Here is a 21,690-nt window from a genome sequence, read left to right on the forward strand (position 1 = left end):
TACCTTTACAATCTTACAAGGGATCTGCATCGAGTCAACGCAGGCTGATGACGACATCGCTGCTATGGTGCTCCAGGTATATACCTATATACTAGATCAGTAACTAGGTCATGGAAGGAATGTGTGAGCCTACTACTACCATTAGTATTCACCGGTATCTAGTGCTACTGCTTGGTGCCAAGTAATAACTGTTCTTTGACGCAGCGTTCTGTTGTCCTTGAGGTGCTACTGTCCTTCAAGAACCGAAGGGAAGTACTAAGTACTGTAAGTTGTAATGCATCATTCATCCTTCAAGGCCTTCAAGGCCGCCAATCAGAGACGAGGAAGGTAAAAAAGAACCTGAACGGGTTAGCCGGGGAAGAAAAGGCAGAAAAGGTATTGTCGCGAATGGTATCATCAGCAAGAACAACGTGATGTTGCAGAAGGGGGTGGCATGGGGCGAATCGGCTGGGAAGATGCTCGATCAAGCTTGCCAAGGGGACAACGCCGAGACAGGTGACCGTGCTTCTAGATAGTATCATCCTGATGATACCAGCACTGATAAAAGACGGAGTGACCGAGGGGGCGTCTAACCCGACGGGGCAGCGTCCCAGCGCTTCCGTTGGACTCGATTCGTCAGTATCTGGTGACGGGCGCTGCCGTTGCATTCGGGCATCGCGGCAAACCGGGGAAACAGCCCTGTGTGTCACGGACCCATGCAACCCTCCAGGTTCCCTTTCTGACTCCTGTATCAGGATGGAGTCATTCGCCCATGACCACCTGGTAAGGTTTTGTACAAACATACCGGTGCCATGCGCCCTCCCCGTACATTACGTATCATACCGGAATCTTCATTTACCCGTCACGGTTTTGGTATGGTATAAAGACGGTATAACAGATACGTCACGTGATTTGTTACTCGGTCGTCTGCTGGAAGATCTTTCTTCCACTAGAGGGTTGAAGTTGAACATCCCTATCATTCCATTGCCAAGATGTTTCCTCGAGAACCTAGATAGTAGATAGACCTTGAACGATTCAATCATTCACACTCCAAGTCCTGCAGTCTGCCTAAAATCTATAGGGTGATGACTCATTAGGTCCTGTTCGCACTGATAGGAGATCCCCGGGCTTCTCCAATCTCACCCAGTTGTTGTGTAACTCGCCTGTCTTATCATTTGCTATCACGACTGTTGTTGAATGAAGGAGAGGGGAAACGCGATTGCTACTAGTACTATTATGCTCAGCCTATCTAGTCCCGAGTCGGTAGTTACTGGTTAGTACCGTCCCCCTCCCGATCCGCCCGACTTTATCTGATCCATGAAGCTGGCAAGCTACTAACCAGGGTACTCCGTAGCGTGGTCTCATCTGCCGGTCCCGGCGCGTGTCCGCCCACTTTTTCCTGGACGGTTGCAAACGATTGCCTTATTGTCTCAATCCCTTCTGACTCCTGACTCGACTCTAACCGATCCGTGCTGCGTTCCGTTCCGTACCTACCTCCTACTACTCCTACATTAACCCAAATCCCTCCTCCGCCTTTTCCCATTGCACCCGCGACATTCCTTCCCACGCCGGGCCCTCATGGCCCCCAAAGAGGACATGCTGCCGCCTGGCTGGGAAGATCTAGACAGGTAGGAGTGTAGCCTTGGCGGTTATTCCTGGGCCCTTCCATTACCCTCGCCGTCAATGTTATATTTATTAGCCACCTTGGAAGTTACCCTTCGTGGCTTATTCCTGCTTCCTGCCAATTTCCACACCTTCCTCCACTAACCACTGCCTTTCTCTCTCCTCTTCCTCCTCCTCCTCCTCCTCCTCCTCTTCCTCTTCCTCTTCCTCTTCCCTCCCGCCACCTATGAATCATCCATCCATCGATCATGACTGACAGTTAGGCTGCCATGTCGTCCCCGACAGGCAGATGGGGCAGCTATTTATGATGGGCTTCGACGGAACTTCGGTCAGCCCTCAGATCCGCTCTCTGATCGAAAACTATCATCTAGGCTCAGTTCTACTCTCTGCCAAAAACTTAAAATGTACCACCGCACCTTACCTTCTGTCGCTCCGTATTCCTATCCTGAGAGTTGCGTTGCAGTCACGTCTCCAGTCATTCTGGAAACCAAACCACTAACCCATGTCTAGCTGCGGAAGATGCAATGCGACTGGTCCTTGAGCTCCAAACCATTGCCCAGGATGCTGGCCATCCGGTGCCTCTACTCATCGCCCTAGATCAAGAAAATGGGGGCGTGAACAGCCTATATGATGAGATATACATCCGACAGTATCCTAGCGCCATGGGTATTGCTGCGACGGGTTCAAAAGCCCTGGCGCATGAAGTCGCAATGGCTACGGCTCAGGAGCTCAAGGCCGTCGGGGTCAACTGGATCCTTGGCCCTGTCTTAGACGTGCTGACAAACGTGAGGACTCAGCCTTTGGGCGTCCGCACCACTGGCGATGACCCGCAAGAGGTATCCCAATATGGCGTCGAGTTTATGAAGGGCTATCAGAAAGCAGGCTTGGTGACGTGTGGCAAGCATTTCCCTTCATATGGTAACTTGGAGTTTCTTGGGTCTCAGACCGACGTGCCTATCATCACGGAGTCACTGGAACAGCTCAGTCTGACTGCGTTAGTGCCTTTCCGCAATGCCATCGTCCATGGGTTAGATTCCATGATGGTAGGAGGCGTTTCAATGTCCTCCGCGGGAGTTAACGTCATGCATGCCTGTCTCAGTGAGCATGTTGTTGACGACCTGCTACGGAAGGACTTGAAATTCAAAGGCGTGGTCGTTTCAGAATGCCTGGAGATGGAGGCCCTCACACACAATATTGGAGTCGGCGGCGGAACGGTGATGGCAAAGAATGCGGGCTGTGACATCATACTCTTGTGCCGATCTTTCCAGGTGCAGCAAGAGGCAATCAATGGCCTGAAGCTCGGCGTTGAGAACGGTATCATCGGTCGAACACGCATAGAGCAATCATTACGCAGGGTCCTCGACCTAAAAACCAAATGTACCTCCTGGGAGCAGGCCCTCAATCCTCCCGGCCTTTCTTCGCTGACACAGATGCAACCGTCTCATACTAACCTCTCCACGAGGGCATACAACGGGTCCATCTCAGTTGTGCGGGATAAAAAGAACTTACTGCCATTGTCCAACATCCTGGAGTCAAGCGAAGAGTTGCTCCTGTTGACTCCGTTGGTTAAACCGCTGCCCGCTTCCGCCGTATCCCGCTCAGTGAGTGAGCACTCGAACGTGTCTCTCGATCCAAAATCGTGGGATCGAACAGCTTCAGTGCTAGGTGGCGAAAGTGTGTTCAAGGAGCTCGGAAGGTCTCTATCGCGGCAGAGGAGTGGCCGTGTCTTACACACATCGTACACTTCTAATGGTGTCCGCCCAATCCACGAAAATCTCATTGACCGGGCCAGTGCAGTCATTATTGTTACCGCAGATGCTAACAGAAATCTGTATCAGCATGGGTTTACGAAACATGTTTCCATGATCTGTAGATCACAATTTACCCCAGCCGGTGAAGCTCGCGAGAAGCCCCTGGTTGTTGTCGCTGCCAGTTCTCCATATGACTTCGCCATGGACCCGTCTATTGGAACATATATTTGTACTTACGATTTTACTGAGACCGCTCTGGAGGCCCTGGTTAAAGTGCTTTACGGGGAGCTCAACCCCATCGGCTCACTGCCAGGTTCTATTAGCCGCAGCCAGAAGCTTCACCAAGCGAGACAGCACTGGCTGGTGGAGAATTGGAATGAGGAAAGGGACGCACATTCTCTGGATTGTCTTTTGGATGCGGTTAGAGGGGATTGCGCTCAGGGACAACGTTCCGAGCTGTTAGGTGTAACGTCGAGTGGCTTCCTGCTGCGGCGGGAGGAAATTGACGAAGCGCATTTTGTCGTTCGAAACAGCAGCACACGAGCACTATATGGGTTTTGTTCCACATACTTTTTTCGATCCACGGGTACTGGAGTCATTGGATCCCTGATCGTCCATCCTGCGAGGCGAAAGTTGTCGATTGGGAATTCACTCCACAACCGCGCCATTCGAACCCTTCTCCAGCAAAAGGGGATGAAACGATTCCAGCTTGGATCTCGACTACCAGGGATTTACCTGGGCATTCCATCGGCCAATCCCGTAGAGCGGAAGAGGCTGCGACAATGGTTTGCAAACCTGGGCTGGAACACCGCCCTTTCACGGCCCGTTTGCAGCGTGGTGCTGCGCAATCTGTCCAGTTGGACGCCGCCCGACGGATTGATCCATGGGCTTCAGAACGCGGACGTGGCTTACGACCTCGTTTACGGGTGGGATTACGCTGATTCCATCCTTGACCATGTTAAAACCAATTCCAGACAAGGCGTGATAGACATCTACAGGGTAGCCCTAGGAGGAGCACCTCATTGTGGAATCATTCGGGCCATACGGCCTGGTGATGGGGCTATTTTGGGGAGTGTAGTCATATACAACAGCCGAGCGACATTGGCAGAATATCTGCCCGCGTTGAAATCCACGCAGGTCCAAGCGGGGGGCATCTCTTCTCCGGTCATTTCCCCTTCGGTTGGTGAGTACGCCACGGTCATGCAGGGATTGGTCTTGCTGGGAATCAAACAAGTCCGTAAGAACGGCGCCCAGGCTGTAATAATGGATTGTGTGAGTTACCATTCCTTCGCCTGTATGCGGCGAGGCGTGTCGTATTAACATGTTGGGTCTAGGTCGACGGCGATAGTAATCTCGACTGTTTGTCGGGACTGGGCTTCAGTACCCTGCATAGCTTCGAGGAGGTCAATTGCGATGCGGCGTCATGGACCATGATGTCTTCGTCTTGACCTATCCCGATCTTTTGTACCAGGCTCATCTTCATTCTACCCTCCATATTCGATTCATATAATGTCCCCTTCCTGTATCTGATCCTGCTGTGCTTTTCGGCATCGTACATATTACATCCACTATATAGTTGCATCTTTCTCTCATGACTTATCTTTTTACCTCATTTCCGAGCTCTGTTTGGGGAAACTTACCCCTTTCTTTCTGCTCTTTCTAGACACCTCCTTTGGTGGTGTTGTCAAGCCAATTTAAGCTGGGTTTGACTATGTGACTGACTAGGTATGAGTGAGGCGAGCCGCCACTGCGGTGTAGGGTTAAACCGGGTACGGATACTTCGGTGAGCACCGGAGCGGATGCTGCCCCGAGCAGTAGCCAAAGAGGCATGCCTCTCGAAAACGCCGATCTATGTTAGCATGGTCCATGCAGTAGTGCCTGTACGGGAATTATCTTGCAGTGGATAGCTGGCCCAGAGGATTTTGCGAAGCGTTGGCATCAATGTTGAAAACGTTAGGATGTGCCAAGCCTGGGACCGGTTGGCGCGCTTATAGCCAGTTCCAGGCTCTTCAGGGAAGGAAGGGCTCTTAGCCCGAGTCAGTTAGTCAGTGCATCGGTTTCTTTTAAACCTCCTGCACTCTTCATGGGATGGGAAATCGACGGAGTCAAGGCCACACCACCCGGTTAGGGAGAGCAGTGAGCTACCGGGATCCGCGCTATTCGTTACCGTCGATATCCGATCAGAGGTAGGAAAGAGAGGGAAAGAGGGGGCAAGGGGAGAGAGAGTTTTGGGCGTTAAAGGGAAATTTGGACAGGGAAGAGGGGAAGGAAGGACGGTTGATCGAGTCCGCGCCGCTGCTTTCAGATTTCGGGGCCAAGCTTGGTCCGGCCAACAGAAATGAGATGTCCGGGGATTGGGTGGGTGGCCGTCAAGGTACTAAATCTTACCTAGTATCTCCTAGGTAAGTCTTGAGGAGGACCCAGGGGAGGGGAGGGCGACCCATTTGCACATTCTCGATGGCGTGTGACTTATTTAGTACCTAGCCCCACGCATCATGGAGCGGAGAGGATCCCATCAGCTTGGATTGGTTGGCAGTTGGCACCCCTCCCCCGTCCTGTTTCCCCCGGTTGCGGTGGTTAGGGGCCAGTAGTTCCTTCCCGTTTACTTTCCGTTCGCAGTCCTGTCTACTTATAGCTTCAGACGAAGTTCAAGTGACGACAGTGTACCGTTAAAATGAACACCCTCTCCATCGGTATAACCCTGGGTAGGTGACAAGCACGAATATCCTGGCAGCAGCCAGTATCCAAGGGCGTTGCCCATCAGCACAAGATGCTGAGACTTCCAGCTAGATGCAAAGTCTAGATCCAGTAGATAAACTGGCCGGTGTAAGGCTGGTGCCAAGGCTCCTGAGAGGAAATTGACTTCCCAGTCGTGCCCACGGACTGGCTTGTGATCCTGCCACACTGTCGTTCAGCCCTCAGGTCCCCAGAGAAAAGGAACGGCGTTGATCACATTCTGGCTTCCAGGGCTCGGTATAGTCCCTATGTTATACAGCATGATTCAGTCAAAAGCACTGTACGTCTCAGGGCACTTGCTAGTCTGAAGAGTTTCCGCGCCCTATTTATACACTCCACGTAGTCCTTGAATAGATCACGCGCTCATAATTTATTCCTATTCAAGATGGATATGTACAGGCACATCCCGGGCGATGATGCTGCATCCTCAGTGTTCCCGAATCAGAGATTGTAGATTCACTGGTGCGGTCTTCTTCTTGTTGCAACTTGCAAGAACCCACAAGTTCCTTGTACAACCAATCATATAAGATATATTAATACGGAATACTTAGTCGAACAGTCAAACTGGCACCCCGAGCCTAATCAAGAGTTAGCTGCATACTAGATCAATTTCGACTAACCCCTTCCGGTTAGGTTAAATTAAACCGCGATTATTACTACAAGTATCTAGATAGAGTATAGACACGGGGGGCAGCTTCGGCCCCAGTTTGAAAGCGGCAAAATGCGGACCAACCTTCAGGCGCGGCAAATCCGGCTTCGTCCCAGCGACTGAGACATACCCTTCAATCAGAGCCAATCATCTTTACTAGCAGACTCATGGCCCCTCCCCTTCCCCCGATGATGGCCACCACTGCCATGGCCCACTGCATGTCTAACCTAGAAGGAGATAGACTAGGGCAAAGAAAGGATGACGGCGTGGCCCCACCTCTCAGCTGAGAAACAGTCTGTGCCTAGGCAAGTATCTCAAGTACCTGGATGCATTCGTCCAGGAGGCAGGTAGACCCTGATGATGGTGGTAAGGTAGTTGGCCGCATGCGGAGAAACTCTAGTCATAGTACAGAGTAACCCGTACTCGATGATGATCTGTAAGCAAATACTGCATATCCAACTACTCGTCGCGCCGCCAACCCACCCTTTCAGGGTTGGGTCGGCCACAGCTCGACGAATCCCCTCGGCTCAATGAATCGGTCACTTTTATATGTGATTCCCATATAAAAGATACTTTTAGAAAATCTTAAATAACTCAACCATTACAAGAGCTGTAGTTTTCAAATTTTGATATAGATTTTATATTTATATTATTTACTACTAAATATAAAAAAAAATTAGAAAACTATATCAGATTATAGAAATACTTGATTTCGTGCTTGATATATAGACTACTTTTTAGCTTTTTGCTAATATGAATTGGAATTCAGGATTTAATGTTAAAAATATTTTAGTATATATAAGTTTAAGATTCTAGCTATATTTCTATATCAAAATATCAAGGCTCCGGACTATAGTGGTTGAGTTATTAAAGATTTTCTGAAAATATGTTTTATATGGGAATCATATACAAAAGTGACCGATTCATTGAGCCGAGGGGATTCATCGAGCTGTGGCCGACCCAACCCTGAAAGTGTGGGTTGGCAGCGCGACGAGTAATAGCCAATCACTTCACTGATTCCGTACGAACAACTTGATGAATACTGCCTTGGGTGAGCAGTCAAGAAAATATGCGAAGAAGCAGAGTAGGAAACAATGGTGATTTGTAAGCGCCAATAGTTACTATGTAGTTATATGAATGAGATTACAAAACAGCTGCTATGTGAGCTTCGGGCCTAGAAGCTTCTACGTCTTCGCGGTCATTCAATGGATAAGAAGCCGATGAGTTAGCGATTGATGAAAGAGAGTGTAATAGAAGATGCAACTAACTATTTACACTTCATGTCAGTCAGATATCCATCTCTCCATCGGTCACTCTTCAATCAGAGACGTTAATATTGGCGTTATGCCCATATGATCACCATCCTCACTGTAGACCGTTACGTGTCAGGCGTCCTCGAGACCCCGATGTTCCTTCCTTAATATAAGACTATGGTCAAAAGATATAGTTGATACGCAGAGAGTAGATTAACCGATACAATCAGGTAGGCTGTTCAACTAAGTATATACCAACCCTGAAGAGGTAGGAATGGGATTGAGCCGGCGGCAGGTGGCTGGCTACTCACTCAACAAGAATAGGTGATTGGAGACCATTGGGTCCTTGCAATTTCTCTTATGCTAGACCTTAGTATCATTAGATCTATTTGCAAGGTGAATCCACCTTGTCTTTTGACGACATAGACAACTGTTTCTTTCGGCCGATGCTAACCGGCCAAGTTTGGGCCTGATCTGAAACGAGACCACGTTGATTTCAATTTCATTCCATATCGATCCTGATTTTTGTTTTCATTTTTATCTTTCATATTATTGTTGTTATTGTTATTACTATATGTATTTGGACACTTCCTCAAGCTTAGCCTAGCTCTGGACCTCGGTAAGCACCTAGATCATCCGAAAACAGCAGCCCGGTCCTGTTCTGACATTGGAACCGTCCAGGTGTACCCCGGGTTTTGGTGGGTCTTGCTACCAGCTACTCCGTACTGACTACCTACTACTACTTAGTAGTATATCGCTTTATGGACTGAATGGCTGCACGCAACTACCTAGGGCTTAGTACTGGACGAGCATTTCCTAATCCGGCAGGACCTCTAGTATTCTAGATTGACTAACATCGTACATAGTACATAGTATATAGTGAGGTGATCATGTAGGTATCCATCTATCAATCAATACTTTCTGTGGAGGGTAAGGAATTTACCGTAGTATTTTAGGTATGTACAAGCCTCCAAGATCGTGTAGACCAGATATAGATTTCTCACAAAATCAGTAGACACGTCTGAAAGTTAGTCCTTGTTACCTCGGAATTATGTTCTTATTGTCTGATTCTGTTGCGGACATTAGAGTATAATCTTTTTTCCTTGTTTCCGCCGGCAGGTTCTTCTTTAATTCCCCTGCTCGAAAACGGTGAGTTAAGATTGAAGACCAAAATAGGCAATGCCACCAATTATAGAAAATGGCAAGAAAGGAAGGAAGGACATGGAAACTAGAAAAATCCAAAAAGAATCAGAAAGAAAAGAAGGTTCAACTTATGGTTAGGGAGGATGTATTTTCGGGTTTCTGGCTTCCCAACCCTGAACCCCATCTGCAGCCTTGCAGTTGCAGGATCTCCGTCTCCGGTCGGAGTCTTCTTGATTCAGTTCCGTCAGGTTGCCTCTCCGCAAATGGATGTGATGGGCTACCGAACTGAGGGCGTGATCCACATCCGTTGAGCTCTTGTCCACAGTTAACGGGGGCCTTTCATTCGTTGGTACCTTAGTAATTCCTTCAAGCTAGACTCAATCCAGGGAGAGAACCGTCTGGCCTCAATCGGTCGGTCGGTCGGTCGCCCTTTCCTCAGGTCGCTCCTCACTCCCCTCCCGGCTTCCCCTCCTCCCTCCCTCTTTCCCTCCCTTCTCTACTTTCTCTTTCATTACTCTCTGTCGTGCGCGCGCGCTCCTTCTCCACCATCCGACCCTCTATTGCTAGTTGCTGGCTCTTGCTGCGGCCCCATCGCCGGGTCCGTCTGCCTGGCCTCCTCTTATCTCCTCTCAGGCTCTTTAATCCATATCCACCCACCTTACTACCATGGTAGTCCATACTAGGCTCGCTCCGGATCTTGTCTAGTGTACCGTCTCAGTGATTGTTTGGAGTTTAGACACTCCTTTCCTTGAGGAATCACTCCGTCTCCACCAACCAGAGCAGCTCTCCATGCACTGACTTCGGGCGAATCCGATCCACTCAAGGCGGCGGTTGCTGCTTGCTCCTGCTATCTATCACTACCACTACAACTAGTACTCTGTACGGTACTACTATCCACTTACTACTCCTACTTCCTACTTCCTACAACTACTACAACTACCGCTGCTTCACTTGCCCTCCCTGATACTTTCCGGCTCCTTTTCACTCACCCGACTAAGTACTATTCTTGACCTTGCTCCCCACGCTGGTCAGTCATCTCCGGTTCGTTTCCTCTGATTGGGCGGAACTTTCCCCTCTCCCAATCCATGTACTCCCCTCTCTAGTTCCTCCCGCGTCCTCCGCGCTCGTTGCGACCACACTCCCCATCTTCGCCGGAACCGATTCATCCTGGTCCATTTTCTTCTCCTTCGGCTTTCCATTCAGTTCTTATCTCCCCATTCCTCCTTGTTCACTTATCCAGGTGTCTGTCTTCCCTCTTCTTGCTATTTGAAGAACCATCATCTAAACTCTCTCGGTTGTCTTGCACCGCTCGTGTCTAGCCCCCCGCCATGGAGGGCTTTGACACTATGGCTATGCCTTACCTGGCCAGCCCGCTGTCGCTCAGCAACATACAAAGCACCGATTACCTCAATTCAATGTCCGGCATGGATCTTCCAGACCAACGTTCCAATTTTGACTCCGAAACATTTGTTAGGTGAGTTGCATGGAGTTGTCCCACTGCTGATCGTTGATCACGTCTGACATAACACCGGGCTAGTGGTGACGATATCTCTTTTCCCCAGCACGCTTTACCTCCAGCATCGTTGAAACGGTTTCCTTCCGGTTATGAAGACCCGTTCACGGACATAGTCGCCCCGTTCGAACCTGCGCCGCCAGAGCAGCCTCCCGACTCGTCTATCGATCACAACAATAAACTGTTGAGCTTCTCAATGCCTGCGTACGGGTTCACGCTGCTTGACTACTCACTACGTCGCACCTCAATATCACTCTCGGCTCAGCTACACGGCATGTTTTTTCTCGCGGAGTCACCTTGGACCACGTCCCCTACGGAGAATGCCCCGCCTCAACAAGGAGCGGAGCTGACGTGCTACCGCCGGAATCTGTTCCAGATTACAGGCTCAGTCACCCTCCCACGAAGCTTGCGGTACATAATGACGGAGCAAGGCGATCGGATCCCTATTCTGGCCCAAGAACTCACCGTGTCTGCCACCGAGTCTGTCGAAGGTAATCCGGTCAAGATCATCTCGGTTCCTTGGAAAACTCCCGCCGCGAATATAAACCCTGCGGCTGAGGATGGGAACAATGTCAGTAGCGGGAGCGGCGGCAACACCAACAGCGCGACTAGTATAAAAGTTGAAAAAGAGCCCCCTCCGATTCCGTTGGATATTATGGCTGGACAGGACCTCGACACCGACTACGCTACCTTCCCTATCGCATGGAAGCGGCTTCAATTCCGCGTTGCTACTGCCAATAACGGACGCCGAAAAGAGCTCCAGCAGCACTTCCTCATTCGCTTGAAGGTTGTGGCTACGTTGTCTACTGGAGCTAAGATACCAATCTGTGAGGTACAGTCGGGACCCGTAATAGTCCGGGGACGGAGCCCCCGCAACTTTCAGTCCCGCAAGGACCTGCCTTTGAGTGGCAGCGCTGCTGCATCGCGGAAAAGTGCGCAAGTTGCTCAGTCGGCCACTGTCAACCGGACTCCAACCAGCGACTCCGCGCCGCATTCTAGCCTAACACCAGCCAAGGCCAAAGTCACAGTGAAGAGTAGCTCCCCGGAGACGTCCGTTTCCCAAGGTGGTGTGGCTACACAACAAGCTTCCCCAGATTGGACACAGATCCCCCCTCCCGTTGGGGGTACGCTTCCCTCTACGACTTTGCCTCACTCGACCGTATATTCCCAGTCTAGTCCAGAATTTTCACGGCCGGCAGAAGTCCAGCGACACCCAGCCGCGGTTGCCGCTCCCATCAATTTATCTCTTCTCGAAGATGATGATGGTAGAGAATCGATCAACCCGGCTGATCCTGTTCGGTCAGCTTCGTATACAAATGACATGTCGCACAAAATCCTGAGCATGGAAAGCTCCGCACCGCCAACCAAAATGCGCAAGTTGTCTCATGGCTTACCTGAAACACAATCGCGAAGCACTTCCTCGTTACCGTTACTGAATACCACCAACATGCAGCAGCCCTTCGCTTCAACGCTTCCATTTCCAAATGAGAGTGCCGATCTACTATACGAGTATTTCCCCTTAGGCCTGGATGATTGGCAAGCACCCGTCGACGCCGTATATCGACCGCACGTAGTGCATCATACCACCCTGCCCGAAGTGAAATTTGTCACTGCGCGCGGACGCAGCAAACGGTATTTTACCGCAGAAGATGTCTTCTGAGATGGGGGAAACGCGATAGGCCGCAGACAATGATCTAATACGCGTGCAGAAAGTCTTAGAGCGGGTTCCCTAGACTCCAGCAACACCTCGGTTTGTTTCTCCGCCGATCGCCTATCTTGCGCATGATGCTTCCCTCGCCTTTCCCCCTCTCGGCCACATACACCCAACCCTTCCCGGCAGGCTGGACATAATCCCCGGGGACCCGCATTTGGCGGGGGCATCCTCACCGTCACCTCACCCACATCCCCCTTTCTTGTCCCCACATTTCCTTTCCAATTTCTTCTCGTCTCTTTTTGAATATCGGAATGTACGGCTATGTAAACGAGCGCTACGTATTACGGAGATGGGACGCGGCGTGATGGAGTCAAGGATAGGAAGCGGGTTTTGGTCTCTGCCTTTTCCGGGCGTGATTCCCATTTTGACTTTTTCATCTTTCCTACATTTTGCCTCATCTTTGTTTTTGCAACCCCCTCCCCCTTTCTTTTTTCTCTCCGATTGCATATATCTGACGTGAGGTTCTTTCTGGTGATTACCTTCGCCGGCTACGGGCCCGACTGAAGGAAGATTAATACTCGGCTGGCCGTCTGGAACGTTCATGTACCAAAATTTGCTTTCACACATTGACTTGATCTGTCCGTCTGGAGATGTGCTGCGCCTGCGTTCATATACACCGTTCTGGCTCATGTGAGGAAATACAAAGATGTACTAATTATCATCGTTGAACGAATGCGACTATCGCGGAGCCAGTCCGTCATACAATGACTCCCGAATAACATGCGACCGGTTTCGTTACAATGAGCTATCCCAAGACTGCAAGTTCTTTTCAAGCGATTCTTCTTGACCGTCGGTACAGTTATCTAAAACTCCACGGGTTGATGTTCAGAGATAGCCAAGACCTTCCCCACTAATAACCTCCAGATCGGCCTTAATCTCCCATTCATGTGCACCTACCCGTCCCGCTATCTCCGTTTTGCGTTGTTTGCTCATATCTATCCACTTGAACAAAAGATTCCCATCAAGCATGCCCCTCCCAGCTGTGCCATCGCTCTCCACAGCCCGAAAAGCCCGAGGATTAAGGCCACACGGGTGTTCCAATGTATTTGTCAGTTGGGACTGTAAAGCGGATAATCTTCGGTAGGATTCTTCGGGGATGCACGTAATCAAACCAAGTGAACCATTTTGTGTTGTCATCAGGGCTTGGTAGAAAGGGCTTTGGCTGTCTAGGTCCATTTCGTCCGAATCAGATATGATCCTCTCAGAAGAGACCATGGTACGTGGCAAAAGGGTCAATGTTGAGGCGAAATTCCCCGTATGGAATTTACTGCGGCTTAGCAACCGGTCACCGTTCGAGGATTTAGGATCTTTTTACAATTATTAGTGTTACCGATGAATTTCTCTGGTCTTGTGGACTTACCCTCGGGATCATACTGCAATATGTGAATATTGCAATCGCTATCAGCCACAACAATGAACAGCCTTTTGCCATCTGGAAGAAATTCGGCGGCAGACACTTCGAGGTAATCTAGGTCCTTGGCGAAAAGGCTCATTTTGTATGGCTCCTCCTGTAAGGTGAATATCGTCAGCCTGGCACGATTATGCTGGCCTCATGGTTGGGGGTGTAAGGACGATACCGAATAGCCTGCAAACCAGATCCCCTTCACAGCATCGCCGAGAATGCACATCCCAGTGCCTTTGAGCTCCTTTGCCACGCTGACATAACATTGCATGTCCATGAAAGCAACAGGAAGAAGGCTACCATCCTCTTTGAGACCTCTGACCATGCATTTTTGCCCTTGTGCAACTAGAACAAATCCCTGGCCACCAATTTCGGATAGCGCGGTCACGGCGCCCTTCACGGATTCCTTGCCAATGAGCTTTAATTTACGGTCTGTCTCAGGGTCATCAGGATTCGGAACCACCTTCACGACCTCGAACACATATATGCAGCCGCGTGAAGGTATGTCTTCACCCCGGGCAAAGGCTGTCCCCACAACGACCATATCCTTGCGCTCATGTGTATTTTCGGATACTTCGAGACTCATGTTCTTGACAGCCATGACGTACTCGTCTGCATCAAGTGAATAGCTATAGAATGCATAGTTAGACATGCCCCAGCCCGTCACAGTAGATGATGACATCGTACCTGTCAACAATAGACCACGTTTTGGGGCTGATGAGTTTTATAAAGCTTCCACGCCCCGATGGCAAAAATGAAACAGCTAGATGGCCTCAGCATGGTTTTCAGAAAGATAGGTAGAAAACAAACCTTCGTTGCGCCATTCAGGGTGCAATTCGTCATCCTCAGGTAATCTAAAATCTGTTGCATGACACGTTCCCAGTACGTACATTCCCGACGTGGCAGAGTAAGCTAAGCGGTCAACTTGTTCTCCTAGAGGCACCTTTTGAAGCGTCCACCGATAGTCATATCGTGCTTTGGGGGGCAATTGGCAGAAGCGAGCAGTATTCTGTATCGTATTTTAGCATGCCTTCTCAATATTGCCCAAATTTACGTACCTGTGAATCCAGATGAATAAATCCCTTACTGCATCCAAGGGTATCCAAACTGCTCAAGCTCCGGGTAGCCTCCCCCCTTAAGGGCAGAAAGTGCGGCGCACTGGCAGATGTCCTGAGAACGAAGCCTGCCGAAGCACCAGGCATAAAAACTGTGCTGAGCCCCGAGATATCGGACAGTACTCGCAATGGCTTGAATCTGTGCTCTGCTGTATTCGACTGCTTTGATCTGACACCAGGAGAGATCTTTGGCAGAGCATTGTTGGTCTCTTTGGAGAACCTTAGGCGAGGAACACCTCTCCCTGGACCGTCAAAAACCAAGAACGGCTTGTAGATTATCAGGTCATCGTTCTCGGATCGCAGCTATCATACGTCTCCATCAGCACCTCAAGCCTGGCTGGAGACCAATAGCATGGCAACTTACAATTAAATAAGGCGAAGCACTCCATGCATCTCCAAGATCAGCAACGATGGCCTCTATCAAGCTCTCACGTGCACCAGACCGCTTTGGTGGCTCGCTAGACAACAGGGGCGACAGGCCATCAATTCTTTCGATTACTGAGATCAGTTTTTGGTCGCGGAGGCGATAAACCTGGTCAATTCGTAAGTAACATAGGCAATGAAGGGAATGCAAATAGGAAACCAGAGCGGAACTCCTTCTTCTCACGGGGCTTTAGAGCTCACAAAAAACTTGCAATCGTGACTTAGTAAGAATAGGAACATATCGCCCCCAACCGATTCATTTGGTGATGGGTCGATCGAAGAGAAAACCCCGGTTTTGTCTCTGTACAAGCAGCAGGATGACCATTTTCCAGATGCTATGTCCTCGGAAAGCTCTACTTCATCGAGATCCCCACTGCCATCCGCTTGAAGGAGCAATAGCGTGAAATCGTCTCGTAGAATAGCAAGGGAGGGATCGGCCAAACTGGCACTAACAGCCATCCTCTCATCGTTGGTGTCATCGTCCCATATCGGATAGATTTGGGCCAATCCCAGGTCTGTTCCGTTAACACAAGTCAGTCCCCCAGCAGCTCAGGATGGGAACTAACCACTGTCATAACTCCGTATTTCATTCTTCAAAACTTGGACCACGCGTTTTCTGTTTGCCTGCGTCCCGATGTCAATGGTAACATCCTCGTTGGGGTTGAAATCGGGAGCTCTGAAAGGTTTGAGGTCATAACCATCCACTACAAAGACGAGAGACTCCTCTTTATCTGAACCTTTGGCTTTCGATGCGATCACATAGCATCGTGGTTGCTGTGGTTGCTGCCCCATCTCCTCGGTGGTTTCAGATACAGCTTTTCCCTCCTGAGCCAAAGAGGCTGTCCAGAGACAGTCGGCTGACTCGATTGTTATAGAGGCGACAACATGGGGATCAACCTCACGGGTCATTACTGCCAGCCCACCACTTCTGTCAGAACCTTGGGAAGCTACTATCTGCAGCTCCGGAGAGGTACCACTGGTACGATCGCCTCCCACTCCGTGACTCGCAGATGGTCTCCTGCCCAGTGTTATGTCCCTCAAAGGGCCAATGTTGATAAGTCTATCGTGAATTCGGAAATCATACAATCCGAGTGCGGCTGATTCTACCGACGAACGGCGGCCATTAACCGTTGCCTCTGGGGACGTAGAATAAAGATCATCTTCATAAGCATCACCTTCACTTTGATCGTCTTCCGAGATATCCGCCGGGTCATCCGTAGCTTTCCTCGTCTGTACACGGTGCTTTTTCGTGCTCGAAGATGAGTAGGAGCAGCCTAAAAGCACCGAATCGCCATATTCGCTGCCAAGAAAGATCATTCCATCACTGATAAAGGTTGAAGCTATTGCCGCGGAATCCATTGAAGTAACGCCCGTGTGGGCCGGCAACAAGTGAACCGAGATTCCAGAGACTGACCTCCCATCTAATTTGAACCTCACAATGGCCATATCTCCGGTAGAAAGTACCAGGAGCAGGTCTCCACTGCTGTCCCCGAGACATTCGATGATACAATTCTCAAGGCGCAGGGCCAAATTGGACTGATCAGTCATGGAAAATGATGAAACCTGTCTGGAAAATTCATTAACTCCAACCGCATTGGTCTTGCCTGCCTGGTCAACATGCACCAGTTCATTGGAGCCAATTAACAGAGCACCGCCGACGGGAGGTGGAAGGGCCACCACCCTAAAGAGGTCGCTGGGCAGCCTCGACACTGAGAGCAATGTCGTAGAAGCTCGCTGCTCCAGGTCTAGCGTAAACACGGTATAAAAGATGACGTCTTTCCTTTCGGGTAGAAGAGCAGTTGATGTTGCAACTTGTGAATATAATATGCCAAAGGTTGGCTCCCTATATTCATATAGAAACGCGAGGCTTATCGGGTGAAGTATGGAAGGGTCCAATGCTGTCAAGGGCAAAACAAATGACGGTGCATATGGAGTCTGATACGTAATGCCCTCTTTGGCCTTATGGACACCGTCATGATCCGCTAATCTTCCCTCTCCGAGGTCTGACTCGTAATCATCCATCACCAAGTCATCTCCTGGTTGATGGAAAGGGATAATGGCGAGATTCCGAATTCCAAAATTGAAGATCGCACATCTACTGCTTGGGTCCACACTGAGGATGCTGCCACAATTCTTCAAGTCAGGAACCCACGGACTACGGGTCAGATCATCTCGCTCATAAAAATGGATAGATATGGTGGAGATGCCCCGACGCTCCGGATCCCATTCAATCAGGCTAAGTTTGGCATTCCGAAAAGCAAGAAGAACAGCCTCCCCGCCGCTCTTGCTGTTCAGAACTCTGACCCGACATAGACCAGTTACTGTCCCAGAGAGAGAATATTCTTTTTCCAGGAGAAGCTTCGTCGTTTCCTGCTGTGCTTCGGTTCCTTCGGCTTGAGAGGTAACTTTATGCAGGGTATATATCTGAAGCAGAGATGTTCTAACGACAATCAAATTGTTGGCTGTTGCCGCAAGGAAGGGGACTGCCAATGTCTGAGTGACCCCAGTTGGGGCCATCAGCTCAGTATAGCACTGCATCCTGAGTCTGGAAAGCCCACAGATGCTTTGCTTGAGTCTAGCTCTCCCCGTCAAACCCAATTTACTCAACTGCTCTGCGCGGAAGGCAGCATTGCCAGAAAAATGAAAGACGTGATGAATGAAAGGCTTCGCAGAAGGAAAGCGGTAAGGGTGTTGTAACTGGGAAGATGGGGAAAATTATGATGACCTTAAGCTTCATAGCATTCCCAACTGGGATAGAAATGGAGGTGGGCGGGATGGAGTAGAGTTCGATATGGCACGTGATGATCCGCTGGAGCCAGAGAGGCGATGACGTAAGATATGTGGACTTTTTGTGACATCGGACTAGTATCTATTTCTTAAGTCCCTACAACCTAATAACGCCCGGTATGAATGCTAAATCAGAATCGGGCTAATCTCGTCCTTCATTCCTACTCATGTGAAAGGTTTACTCGATCTGGAATCTTGACGGTACATACACTTAAATCATTCCTGACGTGCTGTTCTTCGCCTTGTGTAGGACCCAACCTCTCTTCTCACCCCTCACCAAAAATGGCCCCTTTACAAACATCTCTTATATGGGCGGTATATGCGATTGTGGTAGCTGTGCTGGTAACTATAGCCTCAGTCTTTATCTATACCTATCAGACGCCTCGAGATCGCTCGTCAGCCGTGACCTTTACCTGTATCATTGCGATCACAAGCCTGCTTGCCACTGTTCTTTTGCTGCCCGTGGATGTTGCTCTAATCTCCTCTACAACATTCCCCGCGCTTGGCCAGAGGAAAGCCTGGGCCACCCAGGAGGAAGTAGATAAGATTGTTTCCTTATTGACCGTTGTGTACTATCTCCTATATTCCCTTGACGCCTTTCTGTGCCTTCTAGCAATTCCCTTTGTGTACTTTTGGTACGAAGAGTATGATGAGGCGGCCATAGAAGCGGGCGAGCAATCTGCTCCGAAACGACTCTGGGCCGCGTTCAAGTACACCCTCTCGTTTATCGCGATAGTGATTGTGCTTTTCATCGTTGGCTTTCTTGTTCCCGTTCCAACTGCTAAGGACAGCAAGGATCCAGGCTATCTCAGGAAGCTGTTGGCTGAGAATCGTAAGCCCTCCGCCTTCCTCCCTCCTTCAAATCTGGCCAACTGTTATCACCAATATTACTTGCTCGAAGGTACTGGTGTTATTTGGCTCTAATGCTAACTGGCCTCAATCTAGGTGGCGAGAGGGTTCTCACATTTACCCTTGGATTACTGATAACATTGGGCCTGTTTCTTTATGTTCTATATACCTCCACTGGTCTTGCCCTTCTCCCCATGAGGATGATACGGGTAGCTCCGTCTATCTCGGATTGGAAAGCGACGACAGCTGCACAACTCGAATCCAACCAAGAGCGTCAGCGCCAGTTGGAAGGTCGCTGTCGAGGTGACCCCGGTCTCCTCTCCTCAAATGAGCGTAGAGAGCTAGATACTCTCATTCGGGATGAAAGGACACTTATTCGACGGCAGCGCTTGGCACAAGAAACTCACGGTGAAGTTAAAAGCCGCTTGATGAGGACCTGGCTGGTAGTCACGGCTTTCTTTCGTCCATTCAAGCTTCTCGGTGGTATCGCCCTTTTACTGATTGCGCTCATGATATGGATATCAATGCTCCTGACAGCAATCGACAAAGCCAATAATTCGCTTTGCAAACAACGTTGCGGATACGTTCTCGGCCATATAAGTGGTTTCAACCCTCTCAACTGGGCCTTTGTTCAATCCGCTAAAGTATTTCCGGTTGACTACGTCATCTTCGCGATATTAGTCTTACTTCTGTTTGGCAGTTCAGTTGTCGGAATAAGTACCATCGGAATTCGCTTCCTCTGGGTTAGAATATTTCGAATCAGACAGGGGCATACGTCCCCACAAGCACTCTTGTTGACAACTGCCATGTTGATTTTAGCTATACTAGCCTTGGATTATTCGATTCCGATGTTTATAGCACCGCAATACGCAACTTTTGGGCCACAGACATTCTGCGATCGCTCCCCTAGTCCGCTCGGAAAGCAGCTAGATTGTTTGAATAACAGGCATCTTGTCAAGCCATGCTCGGACTCAACTAATAATGTGGCTGCCAAGCAAGTCTGCACATCCAGCGTCACCAGCAGGTTCCTCAACCGCGTGACAATTAGCTATCCGTTCTTCGGTATGGTATTCTTCTGGTCCCAGTTTGTCTTCCTTGGTAAGTAGGACCGCTTCGTTCCTATAATATGTAGTCAATCGTTAATATAGATTATATTGACCAGTCATCTACTTGCTTATCTTTATTACCTCTCTCGTCCGCCATCCGAAACTCGATCAACGTCTGCTTGACCAGGAGGCCGAGGAGGCTGAGGAGGAAAGGCTCTTGGCAAATTCTGGGAGATACGTCGATGCCAACTGACACAGCAGCAGTGAATAGTTAGGGGGGTGCGGGGGAGTAGGTTTCTTGGACATCCTAGTATTTAACCCATCTCAACTGGTTTCCAATTCGTGTCAGCCAAGTCTATGTCTGGAACAATAATCACTGCGCTAATTTCTATACCAAACATTGAGATTCCATTAGGTGCTTGGTATACATCCATTTTCAGGCTCAGTATGGAATACGGTATAGAAAGGGAGAGCCCAATCCTCAAGTATTCGCGCCCAGCCAGCATCAGGAATTTATGCGGTCGTTTAACAGCGCAAGGGCACTCTCGAATGCCTTCACCACATCTACATCTGATCTGCTGTTAGTAAAAGTGCATGTGTCAGAGAGAGTATGATGTTGGTTTTGCGTACAGTGTCTACGTTTCAGCTCTAGACTCTCTTCAGATGTTTGGACGTGTTGCATTTGTGTTTTGAATCTACCACGATGTCATCTACTATATCTCAGGACTGCCGAACCAGGAAGGACGAACCTTTTGAGTGCTCTAAGTTCATCACGCGTAATAGTGGTCTCAGACCAAGCCATAAAGATCTAGACAACAGCCATTAGATGATAACCGCATAATCAGGGATTATCGCGAGGCACCTCTAGCAGTTGGGAGACATGGCCGCGTAGCTCCTGTTCAGCTCGCTCATGCTTTTCCATGGAATCAATATATTCTTCTTGGAGCTGATCCCAATCATGATATCTGAGACTCCCGGAAGATTGAGAAGTATCCTGTGGGCTTTTCAGACCCTTCGTGGGAAGCTCTACCTGACACTGTTCATCACCAGAGGTATCAGTCCCTCGGTGGTCTTTGCTTAAAGAAGCCATGGTGATTGTTTGCAATTTTTTCTGTCAGGGGATCAGCTATTGACTGGGGCAGAGGCGATAAGAAGTTAATGGGGCTGTATATGGATATGTCACCCAATCCTGCCCACATTTGACGCTCACCAGGGAAACTCTGTCAAGAATTAGTATGATTATAAAGCTGCTGGTGTCTTGCTGACTTACCTCGTTATGTGATACGATGGAAGCGCGCCAGTTACGAACTTAGATACTCCTAGCATCGGAGCTTTTAGAAGGAAAAGGTGATCGGTCAGGTGATTGGGCACAGTCTCTACTCCAAGCGTCCTTTCACTCCTACAGATGAGCTAGGTCGGAAAATGCTAGTAGTCGCTGGCCTCTATTGCGTTATCACTTAGTAATTCAACTATGTTCCCTGAAATAGTATAATATCGATGGCTGCGATCGTTCCCTACCAATATGCTTGTCTTGATTACCCGCCTTGAGATCGTGCCGCTCATGTTAAAAGGCTGCGGGTTTAACAACATCACAGCAGCTAGAAGAAGATAAAACAGTCGCTAGTTTCGAGAGCTAACTCAAACACGCTTGCCTACAGCAGATACCAGCTCATTAGCTGCAATTCTACCTAGAGAGCAGTGTGAGGA

General features: G+C 49.4%; 7 protein-coding genes across 7 annotated transcripts; 4 read left to right on the forward strand and 3 right to left on the reverse strand.

Annotated features, from left to right (window-relative positions):
• The first annotated feature begins 1,074 nt into the window (after positions 1-1,074).
• On the forward strand, positions 1,075-1,963 carry BO94DRAFT_539214 (uncharacterized protein). The gene is made up of 3 exons (XM_025612653.1): positions 1,075-1,252; positions 1,334-1,607; positions 1,866-1,963. The coding sequence occupies exons 1-2, from the start codon at positions 1,177-1,179 to the stop codon at positions 1,492-1,494; spliced, it is 237 nt and encodes a 78-aa protein (XP_025463309.1). The 5' UTR covers positions 1,075-1,176; the 3' UTR covers positions 1,495-1,607; positions 1,866-1,963.
• On the forward strand, positions 1,558-4,801 carry BO94DRAFT_560089 (putative beta-N-acetylglucosaminidase; the record flags this gene model as incomplete). Its single annotated transcript, XM_025614122.1, has 4 exons — positions 1,558-1,607; positions 1,888-2,006; positions 2,113-4,625; positions 4,688-4,801. The coding sequence occupies 4 exons, from the start codon at positions 1,558-1,560 to the stop codon at positions 4,799-4,801; spliced, it is 2,796 nt and encodes a 931-aa protein (XP_025463310.1).
• Positions 4,802-10,137: 5,336 nt separating this feature from the next.
• BO94DRAFT_247463 (transcriptional regulator PacG/VIB-1) lies at positions 10,138-12,424 on the forward strand. Its single transcript, XM_025606422.1, has 2 exons — positions 10,138-10,608; positions 10,672-12,424. The coding sequence occupies exons 1-2, from the start codon at positions 10,463-10,465 to the stop codon at positions 12,305-12,307; spliced, it is 1,782 nt and encodes a 593-aa protein (XP_025463311.1). The 5' UTR covers positions 10,138-10,462; the 3' UTR covers positions 12,308-12,424.
• BO94DRAFT_247453 (uncharacterized protein) lies at positions 12,378-13,089 on the reverse strand. The gene has a single exon (XM_025606421.1). The coding sequence runs from the start codon at positions 12,989-12,991 to the stop codon at positions 12,542-12,544; it is 450 nt and encodes a 149-aa protein (XP_025463312.1). The 5' UTR covers positions 12,992-13,089; the 3' UTR covers positions 12,378-12,541.
• BO94DRAFT_578501 (cleavage/polyadenylation factor CFT1) lies at positions 13,016-18,044 on the reverse strand. Its single transcript, XM_025615216.1, has 9 exons — positions 15,868-18,044; positions 15,503-15,816; positions 15,243-15,410; positions 14,822-15,181; positions 14,574-14,772; positions 14,451-14,526; positions 13,939-14,392; positions 13,722-13,869; positions 13,016-13,668 (listed from the first exon to the last, which is right to left on the reverse strand). The coding sequence occupies exons 1-9, from the start codon at positions 17,837-17,839 to the stop codon at positions 13,187-13,189; spliced, it is 4,173 nt and encodes a 1,390-aa protein (XP_025463313.1). The 5' UTR covers positions 17,840-18,044; the 3' UTR covers positions 13,016-13,186.
• A 326-nt stretch (positions 18,045-18,370) lies between these two features.
• Positions 18,371-20,240, forward strand: BO94DRAFT_608073 (putative LMBR1 domain protein; the record flags this gene model as incomplete). Its single annotated transcript, XM_025616551.1, has 3 exons — positions 18,371-18,920; positions 19,034-20,035; positions 20,100-20,240. The coding sequence occupies 3 exons, from the start codon at positions 18,371-18,373 to the stop codon at positions 20,234-20,236; spliced, it is 1,689 nt and encodes a 562-aa protein (XP_025463314.1). The 3' UTR covers positions 20,237-20,240.
• A 50-nt stretch (positions 20,241-20,290) lies between these two features.
• BO94DRAFT_539222 (uncharacterized protein) lies at positions 20,291-21,278 on the reverse strand. The gene is made up of 6 exons (XM_025612654.1): positions 21,254-21,278; positions 21,194-21,203; positions 20,846-21,094; positions 20,733-20,791; positions 20,614-20,678; positions 20,291-20,553 (listed from the first exon to the last, which is right to left on the reverse strand). The coding sequence occupies exons 3-6, from the start codon at positions 21,071-21,073 to the stop codon at positions 20,489-20,491; spliced, it is 417 nt and encodes a 138-aa protein (XP_025463315.1). The 5' UTR covers positions 21,074-21,094; positions 21,194-21,203; positions 21,254-21,278; the 3' UTR covers positions 20,291-20,488.
• Positions 21,279-21,690: the final 412 nt, after the last annotated feature.

This window comes from Aspergillus sclerotioniger (assembly GCF_003184525.1).
Source record: "Aspergillus sclerotioniger CBS 115572 chromosome Unknown BO94scaffold_33, whole genome shotgun sequence".
Lineage (NCBI taxonomy): Eukaryota > Fungi > Ascomycota > Eurotiomycetes > Eurotiales > Aspergillaceae > Aspergillus > Aspergillus sclerotioniger.